The sequence below is a fragment of the Salvia miltiorrhiza genome, chromosome 5 (assembly GCF_028751815.1).
Source record: "Salvia miltiorrhiza cultivar Shanhuang (shh) chromosome 5, IMPLAD_Smil_shh, whole genome shotgun sequence".
Taxonomy (NCBI): domain Eukaryota; kingdom Viridiplantae; phylum Streptophyta; class Magnoliopsida; order Lamiales; family Lamiaceae; genus Salvia; species Salvia miltiorrhiza.
The window spans coordinates 13575243-13592177 of NC_080391.1; the positions used below are offsets into that span (position 1 = coordinate 13575243).

At 32.9% G+C, this 16935-nt stretch overlaps 1 protein-coding gene across 1 annotated transcript; it reads right to left on the minus strand.

The window, feature by feature from the left end:
- Positions 1-11585: 11585 nt before the first annotated feature.
- On the minus strand, positions 11586-12489 carry LOC130986173 (protein TIC 20-v, chloroplastic). The gene has a single exon (XM_057909487.1). It carries the CDS (start codon positions 12357-12359, stop codon positions 11718-11720), a length of 642 nt encoding a protein of 213 aa, XP_057765470.1. The 5' UTR covers positions 12360-12489; the 3' UTR covers positions 11586-11717.
- Between the last annotated feature and the right edge of the window lie 4446 nt (positions 12490-16935).

Below are 16935 nucleotides of genomic sequence, written 5' to 3' on the forward strand. Positions count from 1 at the left end.
AATCACAACCCAATATCATTTACCTAATATATATATATAGGAGAAAGTTATACTAAGAATGCTATCTTTCGTGAGAAATGATAATGATTGAATAAGCCAGTATATAGTGTTGCATAAGCTGCTTGTAATGACTGAATCACGAAATTCAATTAATTAGATAGAATTTTCGTTCCCTCCAGGATTCGAGAATCCAAGTAAAAAATTTATTCAGTCATTACAAGCAGCTTATGCAACACTATATATTAGCGTATTCAATTATTTTCATTTCTCACGAAAGATGACATTTTTAGTATAATTCATCCCTATGTGTGTAAGTAAAATTGTTCATTGATAAGTTAGTGGAAAAAGTATACACCTAACAAAATAAAACCAATTTCTTGGTTTCAGTTTTAGCTACCAATGAACTGATAGGTCAAGATTGACGATGCAATAAAATAAAGTTGATTTTATTTATTTATTTGTAGGTAGAATTGTTAATAAAAATAGGTGTGTAGCATAAAGTTTTAATTTTGTATGTAGTGAGGTACAATTTTATAGCAAAATTAAAATAGTTGGGGTATAGTATTTTTCCAATTATAGATAGTAGATTGAAATATTTTATAACGTAACGTTGATCTGAAAAAAGGGGTTATTTAATATGTTAGTTACTTAAATATGAGACGAGTGTAGAATTTATGACAAAGAGAATCGAAGTGAGGAAAATTCTGGCCACAAATGGCCGGATTTTGGAAAGATGGCTATTTATTTGTGGACCTTGCTAATGCTAATGCTAATGCTAACACAATAGGCCGAGACAACTTTGATAAATGTAGTTCACAAAAATAAATACCAATACTACCCCATTGATGTTAATGCATTAAGCATGCAAAAGTTGCCGTTATAAATTCAATGCCGTAAATTTATTATTTAGCTCAGCTTGATTCTCATTATTTTTGGTGCCATAATTGGAAATAATTGGTGGGAGATGATGGCATGCGAAATATTTAGAGTATATGAATAGTTTTGTTAAAAGATAAATTTCGACAATGACAAATAATTTAGAGGAGATCATCACTTTATTAAGTACCGTTTTCCATTATTAGGACTTGATTATGATTGACGTTTACATAATTAACTAATTTATAGCCAATCAAGTTTAGACGGGATATGTTTGGGTGTGTTCGCCTAGTAGTAGGTGGTTAATGTCTAAAGCTGGAGGTCTTGGGTTTTGTTGGGAAATGATAGATATATCCAACCCTTGTGTTTTGATGATACCAAAACTGTTAGAAGACACATTCTAGCTAGAGGTTATCTTTCAGGACTTAAACGTTTTAGTCCCTCTAGTAGCTAAACCAAAGACTGAGGTCTTGAAGACTGAAGATAACAACTCAACTGAAGAACAGTTCGACTGAAAGCTTCTTACAAGTTCTGAATGCATCGGAGTTGCAGATTCAACTGAAGTCCTGACTGATGGAAAATACATTGGAAACACCTGAAGAATCTACGAGTCATAGCAAACACTTCAACTGAAGACAAGTTCAGTTACACTAAAGACTATGACGGACTGAAGAAAGAAATGATGTCTTACTAACTCCAGCCACGTGGATAGATTTCAAGACACGCCGCATTTAATGCTCAAGTAAGAGCATTGACTTTAAAAGGACATGATTTCCTTTTTCATGTAAGAGTCAGCAACACCAATTCTGAAGGACAAGATTGGATTCAAGAGCTATACTCCGAAATCCGACAAAACAAATAAATGCTATAGCAAATGTTATCCTAACACAAGAAACAACACTCGTACACAGATCACTCAAGGCTCAATATATTATCTCTAAATTCGTGATTTGAACTAGGACTTCCCCTTGGTATATATAGGCTCCCCAATCTTGTTCTCCAAGGCTAAAGTCGTGGGTTAAGAGGTGGAGAAGTGGCCATTGGATTGGCTGAAGGAATTAGTCCACTAGGTCCACTTCTTCCTTGATTTTAGGAGCTACCAAACAGCTCCTCTCTTCTCTCAACAAGCTCCACTCTTCTGTATCCACTTCCTCATTCTTTATATGAACAACCGAGCTCCTCTTGTCTTCCCTTTGACTTAGTTGAAACCTACCAAACACAAACATGAAGAAAAGACAAAATAAAAAAAATAATAACAAGGCATTCGTCAGTTTATTTTGGAGTTAGAAAAATAACTCCAACATACGCATATTCTTAGTTTTCCAGCATCATTCACAATCAATATTTATATAAAAACTATCTAACAAACCATTTAAAAATTGTTTAATAAATCAACTTTATAAGCATCTGTCTCTACTTTACACTATATTTAACAATAACCTATATCAACCCAAATACTTTAATTTAACCTAAACCTTATTATCCATTAAAGTGAGTCTCTTTATTCATTTTAACGTTACCCCCTTAAATTGAGTATCTTTCTCCACTCACAAGACACTCAGTTATAATTATTAAAACATGTGTCACTCCCTCATAGAACTATTTTTATAGGATAAATGGATTATTTATAAAATAAGATAAATGAGTGAGAATAATAACTTATACAACAGTCTTGTGTATCTTTTTTATACTCCCTCCGTCCATGAAAGAACTTCCTAGGAGGGAGTGACACAGGTTTTAAGAAAAAATATTGTTGAGTGTATTAAGAGTGGATAAAAGGTAGTTGAGTGTATTGGGAGTGGTGAAAAGGTGTTATAATTAATATTGAGAGTTGTGAAAAGTGAAAAGTAAGAGGATTATAAGTGGTGGGGTATAGTCCAAAAATAGGTAGGAAGTTCTTTTGTGGACGTCCCAAAAAGGAAAGATATGAAGTTCTTTCGTGGGCGGAGGGAGTATATATTATATATCAATTAAAGTTTTTGCCACGGTCGTTAATTTGACATGCATATTGAATATTTTTATTTTTAACCAAAGTGTATGATTTTAGAGAAAAGAAAGACACAAATAAGAATAAAAAAGAAAAGGAAAAGAGAAATAAATAAAATTAGGGTTAAGTATCAAATACACCCTTAACATAGAGGCCCTTATCACATCTAGCACCCTATGGTCGAGGTCGGTTCAACTAAACCCCCGAAGTCCTTAATTTCGTGCAATTAGCCCCTCCGACTTAACGGTCGTTTAACACCGTTAGTGCAGAGGGTTTAATTGCACCAAATTAAGAATTTCGGGGGTTTAGTTGAAGCCAAGTCGAGTATAGGGTGCTATACGTGATACAAGTATCTTCCCGTCGACCGCGGCGACAACGAACTTCTTTCTCGGAAAGGTCATCCCGGCCTTGGGCACTAGCGTCCCTGTCCACGTGTCGCACCTCAACATCGCCATCTGGTTGATGATGTATATTTAGGCCAATTGATACCAATCGAAAATGCGAGAAGAGAGAGAGGTAGGTGGAAGAGGGTGTGGTGGCCGAGGTGGAGGAGGTGGAAGGCGGGGGAGTTGAGGAGGTAGGCTCAACAACAACAACAGACGGAAGAGAGAGAATGAAGGGTGTAGTAAGGGACTCTAGAGAGGCATTCTAGGACAAGGTCATCGGGAAGGCTCGAAATGGTGGTGTCGGCGCTGCCGATTGTGGTGGTGGAGAGGGCGGAGGGGTGGTGTGGCTGTTGGGGGTTGGGGAAGCATGATTTCATTAGCCATGAGAAGTGTCGGGAGGTGCACGAGTCAGAGCTCGATACTGCGGCAGCGGCGGCGGTGGAGACGTGTTTCGGGCGAGTTTGGCAAAGAAGAAAGCGTGGGTCCCACTAACGAAATAAAAAAAAATTAAAATAGTTAACTGTGTTAAACGGCCGTTATGTCGGAGGGGCTAATTGCACGAAATTAAGGACTTCGGGGGTTTAGTTGAACCGACCTCGGAGGGGCTAGACGTGATAAGGGCATTTATGTTAGGGGCGTATTTGATACTTAACCCATAAAATTATATTCTCTATGTCCCCCAAATGAGTACCCATATTTATCTTTTGATTCGTCCCCAATTGAATATTCATTTCCCTTTTGTGGTAAATGTTTTTTCTTTGATGTTGTTTCCTTTGTTTTTTTAGTGTAGTCACTTTTGGGCTATTTCTATGATTGTTTTTTGCCCGTTTGATCTCTGTTTTTCCTTGTTGATTCATCTGGGTGTTATCGTTTTTGGGTAGCATCATGTATAAGATATTGGTTGATGTTTTATTCACATGTTGGAGGTTTGCCTAACCCCTCACCCTTGGGGTGTTTATTTTTTTATTTTTTAAAAGTTAAATCATTATACTCGATCAAAATTTTAAAATTGGTGTCCTTCTCAAATGGATACTCATTTGAGAGAAGAAGGGAGTATCATTTAGAAAAAAATCTCATATTTGAGTTCGAGATTTCCATGTTTCAAGAGAGATGGAGAGAATTATTATTAAAAATATAAAAATTGATTTTAAATAATACTCCTTCCGTCCCATTGATAATGACTCACTTTCCTTTTTCTTCTGTCCCACTGATAATGGCCTGTTCTAAAAAGGAAATCACCTCTTCTCACAAGAATTTGTGAGCTCCACCACTTTCTATCATTTTTATTCTTTACTCACCCTTCTTGTTAATAAATGTGTCATACAGTAATAAGCCATTATCAATGGGACGGAGAGAATGATAAAAGTGATTATACTGCTTGTTAGAGGAGGATTTTAGAAAAATAGAAAAATAAAAATTCATAATATTCCACATAATAGAGAGAGAATCGTTATGGAATTTTCGATCTATAATCGTTGTAGTAATAATTGGGTTCCACTTCACTTTTTGTCGACTACACGATTTCTCAATTTGTTTTCCCTTTTTCTTTTAAGAATGATATGTAATTTTTAAAAATCCCGAAAAAAATCATCGAAATAACTTTTATGTAAATTGATGTTAATTGCACTTTTTTTTAGAAAGTTGTTTATTAAACTTATGCGTGTAGAAGTGAAATATATATGATTACTTAAATTAGAAGAAAACAAATGTTCCAACGCATATTATTTTTTTCGTTCGTGAGAATTGTGAAAGAGCTGGAGACAGATAGATCAGTACCTAAAGAAGCAACTCAACAGACGGTGGAAAGAATGAATAATCTAAAAATTCATTTGAATTTTTTCGATCTTAAAATATTTTAAGTTTAAGCATACTTGATTGTCGATTGAACTAGAATAAGTATTAGTACTATAACAATACGCTCTGTGGTGTGTGCTTAAAACTTATATATATTGCATTTTTGTTTAAATTCATTAAGCGTAGCTAACAATATATTGCATTTATAAATTTGAGCTATATATTGATGTTAAGGTTAGAGATAAGAATATTAATTATATAGAATCACAAAAAGTTCTCTCAAAAAAAAAAAAATCACAAAAAGTTGTATTAGAGCGTGTTACTATGAGAGGGATCAAAATTTGAACCAACATCTAATTTTCAACGGAATATTTGTTTTTGTAATTACAAACATGTTATAGTATAATTATGTTTGGTTTCAAATCTTATACTACTATGTATTACTTTCTTCGTCCTTCAAATGAATACCCATTTAAAAATAAAATGAGTTTTAAAAAATTGATTGACTTTGTGTGAATGAAATAAATATCTCATTTTTGTTGTAAATGAATTGTGTGAGGTACATTTATCAAAAAAAGAAATACTGTAATAGGCATTTATTCGAGAAACAAATCAAAAAGTAAATATGAATATTCATCGGGGAACAGAGAAGTATAAAAATTGAATTACCGACATCATTGTATGTGCGCGTGCATATAATAGACGTGTATATATAGGCATAATATGATTTAGTTTAGTCTAGATGGCATAATTAATACACACTATAGTCTATATATAGTGCATTACTTGTTACTAGAGATAACACTTATTCCATTTGGTGCCTGGCTAAATTCTATAATATTTAAATATTTTGATAAATTTAAATTTCGATGGCTATTGATCATTTTCATGTGAAAGCTACTTGCCACACTAGAAAGAATTAGTGGCGGCACAACAAATTAATTTCAGTACTAAAGCCTAACTGGCCACTTTATTATAATGCCCAATGACTTGTGCAACATTATCAACGTTAGTTGAAAAATTAGTATACCACTTATGCGACGTTTAGGGATAATTGTGGTACCTCGTATAATATAATTATTAATAAATATAAAAAAATGTAAATAAAAATATTTCATTTTCTGGTTTCCCCGTTTTTCCGTTCTTTGTAGGTGAAGGCGTATGATCAGATCTAGCGCTACAATGCATGAGGATCCACATGGTTCGTCAACATTGTGACACCAATTTTGACTATAATCATTCAATATATGAATATTTTTTAGCAGGTATCAAGGAAACAAGTTATGGATCCCTCTGAAATAGCAGATGAGATCCTCCGTTCCACTATTTTGTGTGTACCAGTCTTAATTTATTATAACTAGTATTACTCCCGTGCGATGCACGGTGATACTTATTTAAATAAAATAGTAAAACAAAATTATATTTTAGAATATTATAGTATGTGAATATAGTAGCATGAAAATGAAGATGAAACCATCTTATAGTAGGTGATAAAAAAAATATATATATTTTAAAATATTATATTTAGAATGAAGATAGTAACCTTAAAATAAAAATGAAATCATCTTATAATTGGAGGCGTATCAAATGAATGACCAAAAACTTGACAAAACCTTTTTATCTAATGATTATTATTATCTATTTAAAATTTCCACCAAAATATCTAGATATTTTTCTTTCAAATTTTCTATTGGTCTTGAAAGGGTTTTTGAAACTTTTAATTACTTTTTACTGATTTTCATTTTACAACATATTTTTTTGAGGCGTTAATTGATTGTAAATCCAAAAATTATTAGTGAATTTTGATATACTTTTTTAGCTATATAAAGTTGTAGTATAAATACATAAACATTAGCTCATTTCAGAATTTGCCCTGAATTTTAATTTCGTCCAAATCAAAACATACATGAAAAAAATTAAGATGATATAATATATACACATTATATTAAAGGGTTAATATGCAAAAACACCCCTAACGTTACCACCCGAACTACATTTAAGCCCTTAACATAACGTTGATAGCAATTAACACCCCAAAGTTCATTAAGTACTAAACCCATAAACAAAATTTCTTTCACAAAATTAATAAATTCATTTTTTAAAAATTTATATAATATATAAAAGGGGGGTTTTCTCCCTCCATTTTTTCTCTTTCTTCTCCCATCAATTTTTTCATATAAATAAATATTTTCATACACAGACAAAAATAAAAGAATTGTAATTAAAATTTTAACAAAGAGAAAGAAAATAGAATATTTTAAAATTTTAGGAACTTATTTGTTTTAAATTTATTTTTAATTTTAATAATTTTTATACCATATTAAATATTTTGTTACAAACTTAAACATAAGATGCTTATTAAATATTTCTTCATAAATTAAATTTGATATTATTTAAAAAGGTATTAAAATTGTAAAAGAAAAAAGAGATGAAAAATAATGAAAAAATTGATGGGAGAAGAGAGAGAAAAAATGGTGGGAAAAAATGGAGGGAGAAAACTCCTCTTTTATATATTATATAGATTTTTAATTATATTTTCTTCAATTTTAATTTATTATGCTTTAATATTATAAAAAGATAATTAACAAGGGTTCACTCGTCCAAATAGGGTTTATAATTATTTTTTTATATTTATTTGAATTAATAATTGATTATTTGGGTTCATTAATTCAAAGTTAGGGTATATAATTTTTTAAAATTTCAATTTTTAGTTATAAATATTAATTAGAGTTTATAATATAATACTCCCTCCGTCCACGAAAAAGTGCCCCATTTGGGTGCTGGCACTAGGGATGTCAATCGGGCCAGCCCACCGGGTTTTCGGGCTAGCCCTATCGGGTTCCGGGTTAGTCGGGTGCGGGCTAATCGGGTTGGAGATTTTTTCGGGTTGTAAATCTTCAACCCTAACCCTAAACTTTCGGGTTTCGGGCTAGCCCATCGGGCTAATCAGGTTAAAGGCGTAAAAATAAAATTATCATTTGTATTTTATTATTCCTAATGATCTAATGTATAAGGTATAAAATATATACATAGATATTAAATATATAAATTATATAGCAAAGCATGAAATGCAAAAAATATAAGATATTCAAGATTACATAAACAAAATTATATTAAAATGAGATAGTAAAATTTAACATGTATCAATGCACTAGAATCAATCTGGATTATTACTGAATAATTAATGGATTTGCCATGCACGTCTCATTGACAAGAAAAAAAATTTGGTATCTCTTTAAAATGAGATACTAATAATTAATTAATTTCTAACTAATGAGATACCAATAATCAATTTCTACAAAAAATTCGTAATTAATTTCACTTTTTTTAATGATATTGCACACACACACACACACATATATATATTCTAACTAATTAATTTCACTTTTTTTAATGAGGCTACATATATATATTTAAGCAAATACCATAGATCTAAACATAGCAGAAGTTATAACTGGATGCATCAGTCACAATTCCGTCAGCCCACCGGGCCAGCCCATCGGGTTTTCGGGCTAGCCCTATCGGGTTCCGGGTTAGTCGGGTGCGGGCTAATCGGGCTGGAGGTTTTTTCGGGTTGCGATTTTGCAACCCTAACCCTATAATTTTGTCGGGTTATTCGGGTCGGCCCACGGGTTTCGGGCTGCATTGACATCCCTAGCTGGCACGGGTACTAAGAAAGCTGATAAAGTTGTTTTGAGTGGGGTAAAAATTACGATAGGGATAGTTCTAATGACATTCATTAGTTTGTTAATATTTTCTTGTCTTTTAGTTGTTGAGAGTTTAAACAATCCTACTCTTTGTTGAGTTCGATTTTAATGTTAAAGACGAGTATTTAATTTTTATGCCTATTTTAATTCTTGTGTTTTTTTTAACATATTCATTCTTGTTTTTTTATGCCTATTTTAATGTTAAAGACTATTTAATTCTTATTTTATTGTATAATTGTAGAGAAATCAATTGATTAGTTGGCACTAATATATAAAAATAAAATTAAATTTACTTTAATTTGTCAAAATATATATATATATATAAATTATTATCCACACATCTATTATGTGTGGTTTAAAAAAATTAATAGAGGTGCGCACCAAATATAAAAATAAACTTCATCATTAAATAAAATAAAACTTAAAAAAGAATTAGCGCCATATAATAAATGTTACAAATAAATTTTCTGCTACACATTTTAAATGTCAATAACTAATTGGAAGTTTCAAATTGTTTCACCTACACATTTTTTAAAATATGTGTGGGTAATTATGTGTGGGTAAAACATCAATTAAGATTTGCATAAAAAATTAATTAAAGCCAAAATATAAATGTAGCTAAAAATATTTTCCCACGTTTCTTACATGTCAAGAATAAATAATGATAAAAATTCATTACCCACACATAGATAATTTAGAATTATGTGTGGTTAATAACTTTTATTAGTTTGCCACGTTGGCGCAACAAATTTAAAACTAAATTTTATTATACATCAATAAAACTTAAAAATAACCGTAAAATAATAAATGTCACGAAAATGTTTTTGCCACACATTTTAAATGTCAATAACTAATGAAATTTTTTTGTGTGAATTACCTACACATTTTGAAATTATGTGTGGCTAAACTATCACTTATTATTATGTGTGGGTAATTATGTATGGGTAAAAACTCAATTTCTTGTAGTGCGGAATTCACACGTGAAGTGGAGTTAATTTTCAGAACATATTTATTATTCCATTGAGTTAATCAACAAACACACATAACCCAAAAGTCATTAAATCGGGCTGTAGATACAATTGGAGATACAATTTAGAGGGTTTGTGTGTATTTCTTCCACTTGTTTGAGTTCAAAGAAAGAGTAATTTAATTTTGGGGGAAATGGGATTGATTAGGCATGGGGGAGTTGGTTTCGTAGTTTTAATTAGTGAGTTAATTGTGTGGGTTAATTGCATAGATTAAATAAAAGTGTGGATTTATTAATGACATAAGTTGTAAATAAATTGAAAAGTAAAGGGTATGACTGTACAAAAAAGTAAACAGGACACTTTTTCGTGGACAAAAAAAAAGGGTAAGTAGGGCACTTTTTCGTGGACAGAGGGAGTAATATTTTTTGAGTTTGATGAAAGTAGTGAGTCTGATGATAATGATTGGAGTAACAAATGTGCATGGAATTTTATGAATCAATTTCAACGACGGAGAGCAATCCCGCCAGTTAAATGAGTTGCTTATTTTACAACTTTCATAGGCTTGTAAGTTTCCCGACCTTGTTTTTCTTATGGGAACAGATTCAGGGCTTTTGAATATGTTGTCAATTTCCTCATTCCGACGTCCAAAATTGCAACTCCGATCGCAAAAACCTTTAGCTCAACTCCGCACCCAAGATGAAATTGACAATTGACAATACAATATCACATTCCAAACAATAGCCTTCAAAACACTTCAATCAATTTTGAGTTTCAACATTTATTTCAATTTCAGCTCTAAATTCGTGCAAAAAATTGGGGGAGACTAATTCGCTACAAATCAAAAGATTCATACAGTATTAAAATGTTATAAAAGTTAGGTCTAATTTACAACAAGGTCCAAAGCTTGGACTTTAATTAGCAAACAACTCTATATATAAAATGTTACTAAGATGAAAACTTAATTTGCTAGAAAAAGAAAGAGAAAGAAAGATACGGCCCATCTAAAAGAATATTATCATGATGTGTAATATCAAGCCAAAGCTTACGCGAAAATCATCATACTGATAATGACTATCAAATCACATCGTAATAATGGCCTTAGTCCCATAAATAATGACATGAGAAACAACAATGTTAATTCTGTCTCTAGTAAATTTGAACGAGTACAAATATGGTGAGAGAGAGACTCAGTGCTGCCATAGGCAAATCAAATTATTAAACTAAACCAAGTTAAACTAAATCTTGCAAATTTCTGGTCTTGGGGATGAAGCTGTTCTACTCTAAACTAAAAGAAAGTAACTAAACAGATTATTGTGGTGATATTACTGAAACGCATATATACATGAGTAAGCAATGACGGCACATTAACCAACCATCCGTGGCTTAACAGGGCTTGAAATGATTCAAGGCTTCTACAAATGAGGCTCCTCTCCTATCGATTTTGACACTCTAGTGTGGGAATCAACTAGGACGGAATCATCAAGATCGTAGCTTCTCTAAACAGACAACTAATGGTGGTGATCTTACTGAAAGGCATACATCACCCAGAGTTGAACTTATAAGGCAGTAACCGACCATAGCTACTAAGCGTTTGATCAGTTGAGGAAGAAGAGTCGATTGAGATGGATGATATTGAGTTCCTCTATCATCACCCTCTAATCAATAATCAAGATTGCAGCTACATTGATACAACTACCTAGTTCAAGCACAATCAAGGCTATTCTTTTTCTCAGAGAAAAGCCTAGTTTATCCACCACTGCTTATCTAAAGATAATCATAAATTCAACATGTTCAAATTGCGAAGTTTAAGCTACAAACACTAGTCATACAGCTGAACTAGAGAGTTACAAAATTGGAGAAGAGAGAATGAAGCCAAAGTCCAAAAATCAACATATATATCACCAGCTAAAATCATGACAATTATTACATGTTATAAAACGCCATTGTTCAATTATCTGCTAAATTGGTGAAAGCTAAATGCGTAAGAATGAGGTGCAATTTACAATACCTGCCTGTCTGCAGCATCTGCAACAAGAGGCAACCTGGGAAGGTTGCCGAGCAGGCAAGCAGAGGAGCCGTAGATCAAGGAGACCAATAGGAACAAAAAGACGGTGCTATCCAAACTCATCAGCACATCCAATCCAACGCCATCCCTCGGATTGAACGTCCGTTCCAACAGATCAGGGAAAATCAACAGCACATCGAGAACAATAGCCTGCATAGTGTTGAACCTGACGTACCTGCTGAAGTTCTGATTCCTCACGACCACGAAATAGAGCGTCAGGAAGACCAGAAAGCCGTTGAAGGGGAAGCTTTTGAAGACTCTAATCGCCGGGACTAGCGGCTGGATCAAGGCCTGGAACGGGGAGAACTGCGTGATAATGTATTTTCCGTACTGGACGCCGTCGAAGAAGGGGTAGAAGTAGACCATGGCCGAGATTAGGCGGTCAGGCGCGTCGGCGGAGTTGCTGCCCTTGGAATGGGCGGCGAAGCTTGACCTTTTGGGGATTCGCGAGGGTAGAGTAGGGACGTGGATGAGTGGGGACGGAGGGTTCGTGAGCGTGAGTTTTGGAGGCGAAAATGAAAGAGCTCGGTTATTAGGTGTGGTGGAGGGAAAGACCACAAGGTAACTCATGGCCATCTCTAGAGAGAGAGAGAGAGGGGATGGCCGAGATTGAAGAGCGTTGTTTGGAGATTGCAGAATCACAGATATCTGAGTTGAGATGTTAGGAAGAGAATTATGGGCTCTTTATTGGACCATATCTGCTAGATATTTACAGAGACTAAAAAAGAGGCCTTATTTATCTAGCTTGGCCCATAATGGTTTTGCCATAAAACTTTGTAAATAAATCTGCCACATTATCAGTTTCAACCTATTCCCTCCATTTTTCTATCAAAAAAAAACCTATTCCCTCCATTCTGTCATAAATATATCACTTAGTGGACAGTTTTAAAAAAAATTGATAGATAATGTGTTGAATGGAGGAAGAGATTCACTATTTTTTTGGTGTGATGTTTTTAAGGGATAATAAATAAATTAAAATCGAATACTAGTGAATAAACAATTAAACATTACTTACCCTAGATTGAGATTATGAAGATATGATTAGGAACCTGGTGTGAAATCTAGATGAAGTTGTGAGGAACAAAAAGAAATCGCAGCGCTTGAAAGGTTATTGCAATGTGGAAATCAATACCAAAGAAGATAACTCCATACAAATAAAACACAATGGAAAATAGAAGAATAATGTTGCCGGAAACACCTTTGAGTACATATTCGATCGCCTTCTTACTTCGACTGACATGCATCTGAGAAATGGATAGATAAAGGATGACTTGTATAGATAATCTCCCATTAAATAAAATTTTGTGTTTGCTGCTTTTTTGGAAGTTCATGGCTATTCCGTCAACTAGCCTATTTTCAGGTATTGTACAATAGGTACCCTCCAATCAACTATTTCTTCGACTGCAAGTGTCTTGCTTTCAGCATTCATGAGCGTCACTTTGCTTCTCCAACCATTCTCTAAAGAGCTGGTAAGTCTTACCAACTTATCGGTTTTTGCATTTCTCTCTTGAATAATTATTAGACTATATGTTTTCGATTAAACCTAATTTCAATTCAACCACGAGCACGCAACGAAGTTCATCTCTCGATTTCACAATAGGTTAATTATGTTGTACATGATCACGAGAACAATATGAGATATTATTTCACTGATGGCATATATCCTCCATGGGCAGCATGTGTCAAAATTATTAATGGTCTACAGATTATGAAGCACCAACTATTTGTCCAACGGCAAGAGGCTGCTCGGAAAGATGTTGAGCGAGCAATTGACGTTCTACAAACTCGTTTCCGTTTTATCAAATGACCATGCCTTATGCGAAATTGTGATATAATGGAAAAATAATGCTAGTTTGCATCATCATGCACAATATGATAGTGGAATATGAGATGCACACTTACCTAAATTATTGTGATCCTACATATTTTACGAAAGCTAGAAAGTTCAGTAGTCATAGTGGAGATGTTGAAGAAAATGAAAATCAAAATATTAAATTACCTACAAAATAGATTGCAAGTCTATCTAGCTATATCAGAAATAAATCACAAAATAGAGAAGCTCACGCTGCTCTAAAAAATGACTTGATCGAAAATATTTGGCAAAAATTTGGCCGTGAATCTTGAATGTGTAATTTTTCTCTAATTGTTAGAATCGATAGTTTGTTTGAAATATCGCATTGTTTTGTTGTAATGTATATTAGTAGTATTAATTTAGTTTGTGTAATTTTGGTACTGCCTTTCAATTTTCTAGTTATTGCACAATATAAATTTTTCTAGTTACTGCCTTTCAATTTTCTAGTTATTGCTTGATATAAATTTTTGAAATTTTACAATTTCTTGTTATAATCATAATTTTATTCATTATATTTAATGAAAAATATTTTTTATGTTTGAAAAATAAAATAAATAATCTAATATAATGTAGTTATTGGGTGATCATGGATAAATCATTCAAATAAATGTGCTTGAATTAGGATGGTGTTAATAGGCAAAAATGCCCACTTCGTTAAGTTTTTTTGTAAAAATGCACTCTCTTATCCTACAAAGCATTCTATGCCCTTATTATGTGAAGTGCCTAATTTACCCTTTGATGTTGATGGGTTTGCTTGGTTTTTTGTGAAAGTCTTACACATTTGACCGATTTGACAGCCATCGGTCATAAAAGTCAACGATTTGACAGCTATCAATCAAGAGTACATATGATCGGTGGGTGGCTAGATTATGTGTCCGGCCGGCCGGACACATGATTTTACCGGCCGGACACATGATTTTATCGGTCGGACGGCCGGACACATGATCTAGCCACCCACCGATCATATGTACTCTTGACTGATAGTTGTCAAATCGTTGACTTTTATGATTGATAGCTGTCAAATCGGTCAAATGTGTAAGACTTTCACAAAAAACCAAGCAAACCCATCAAATCAAATGGTACTTAAAGAATAGAGCATAGAATGCTTTGTATAATAAGAGAGGGCATGTTTACAAAAAAAGATAAGGAAGTGGGCCTTTTAAATTTTTACTCGATAGGATGAATATTGATGATGTGAAAGAAAGAGAGAAATTTAGTAAATACTAGTATTATTTTATTGGTATGTGTATTTTGGTGGCTGGAGTATTGAAGAGTTGGATGGTTAAGATGACTCTTGTTATTTATGATCTTATAATATTTATCCATAAATTAAATATATAATAAAAATATATTTCGTTTGTCCCATGAGTGTGCACTTCTTCCATTTGGGACATCTTACAAGAGTATCAATTGTTATTTTTTAACACTACTACCCAACCACAAATCCCTTATTTTTTTTATTCTTAATTTATCAATCTATTTACAACTTTATCACATATGGCACACCACAAATCCCTTATCTTTTTATCTCACTATTATAACACTACACAATAAAAGTGAGCTCCTTCTTTCACTTATAATATAATCACCTACTCCCTTCGCCCCTCAAACATCTTCCCAAGAGAAGGTGACACGAGTTTTAACAAAAGTTAGTTGTGTATTTAATGAGTGAATAATGAGTCCCATAAAAAGTGAAGATTATATGGGTAATTATTTTCAAAAATAAGTTAAAAAGATGTTTTAGGGATGGACAAAAATAAAAAGAGATGAAAATTTTTTATATTTATTAAAATTCGTGTCACCGACAATTATACATTCTCTTATGAGATGAAGTAATTAATAGATAAGCGACTTTATTTATATATACATAAATATTTAATTTCAAATCTTGAAAAAAAAATATGATAACAAATGACTTATTGTAATATTGTAAAATATTACTTCATCCGTCCACCAATTCGTGTCATAAGAGAAGGGGACACGAATTTTAATAAAAAATTATTTATTTGTTAAGAAAATAGTTATTAAAAATAAGTAGGACACAAATTAATGGACAGATCAAAATGACAAATTAAGACACGAATTGATAGACGGAATGAGTACTACAAGAAGATGGCATCATAATAATGAAAGAAGAAAAGTGTGTAGGTGAAGGAACCATATTTTGACATATAGTTCATGTGCCCAGGATCCATTTCGGATATCAAACAAATACATACAAAAATCATGTACCTATAGCAAGATAATATTGAATCTCACTTGCGAATCCGGCAATGATCGACTCCTGAGTTGATCTTCCGACTTGTTCCCATGGCAAGACTTGACGTTGGATGACAATAATCTTCAAGTCCTCTCCCTAGTGTAACTGTCGATCTCCCATTCTCTCTGCTCTAACAGATTTCTCAATTTTCTGTCTTACGTAATGTCACAACTAATTAGAATTAGGGTTGTACATATTATTTATATTGGGTATTAAAACCATAAATAATAAGCCCATCATCTAATTAAACTAAGACAAAGCCCAAAGGCTTAAATGAGAATGAGAAGGGGCGTCCAACCCACTTAGAGCAAAGCCTTTATTGGGCCAAGGGGGATCTACTAGCTCGAATAAAGTTTGGCTTCCCAGTGCTCGATTTTCTTATTCAGCCCAGAATAAATCGAGACACAAGTATTAAATTTATTCCACTAGAAAATTAATACTGAATTACCTCTTTATTCTTTAGGTGAGTCGGGACTAGTATTAGACTTAATTAATCCCCGTGTTTAAGATATCCAATATCCATTAATTAATTAATTCTTCTGACGATCAATTAATTAATTAATCAGTCATTCAATTATAAATGACATCTCGACTGCTACCACTTAAACTTATTATCGTATGGGAACTAATTCCACCTGCAGGGTTTAATACGATAAACTTATTAAGTTCCTTGAGAGGATATTATCATCCTGTTATTAGCAGGACACAGATCCTTATTGCAATGTAATCGCATGTCAAATAATAATTGCTATCACCCAAAATATCGAGTATGTTGAACTTCAACATAACTCTCACCACCCTTGATAAATCGAAGCAATAGTCAATTAATTATTCACACGATTAATTTAATTAAGGTTAAGACTATTTAAGTTACTGAGATCTTGATTCTTAATTAGTCAGAATATAAGAATTCATCTCACTGTGATCATGTTCAATACACGAAGGTATTAGCATAATAAATAGCCAAGATAAACTATTTATCCATTTATGCTATAGTCTAAACTGATAACTCGTCCGAAGTTATCTCAACTGTGAATGAA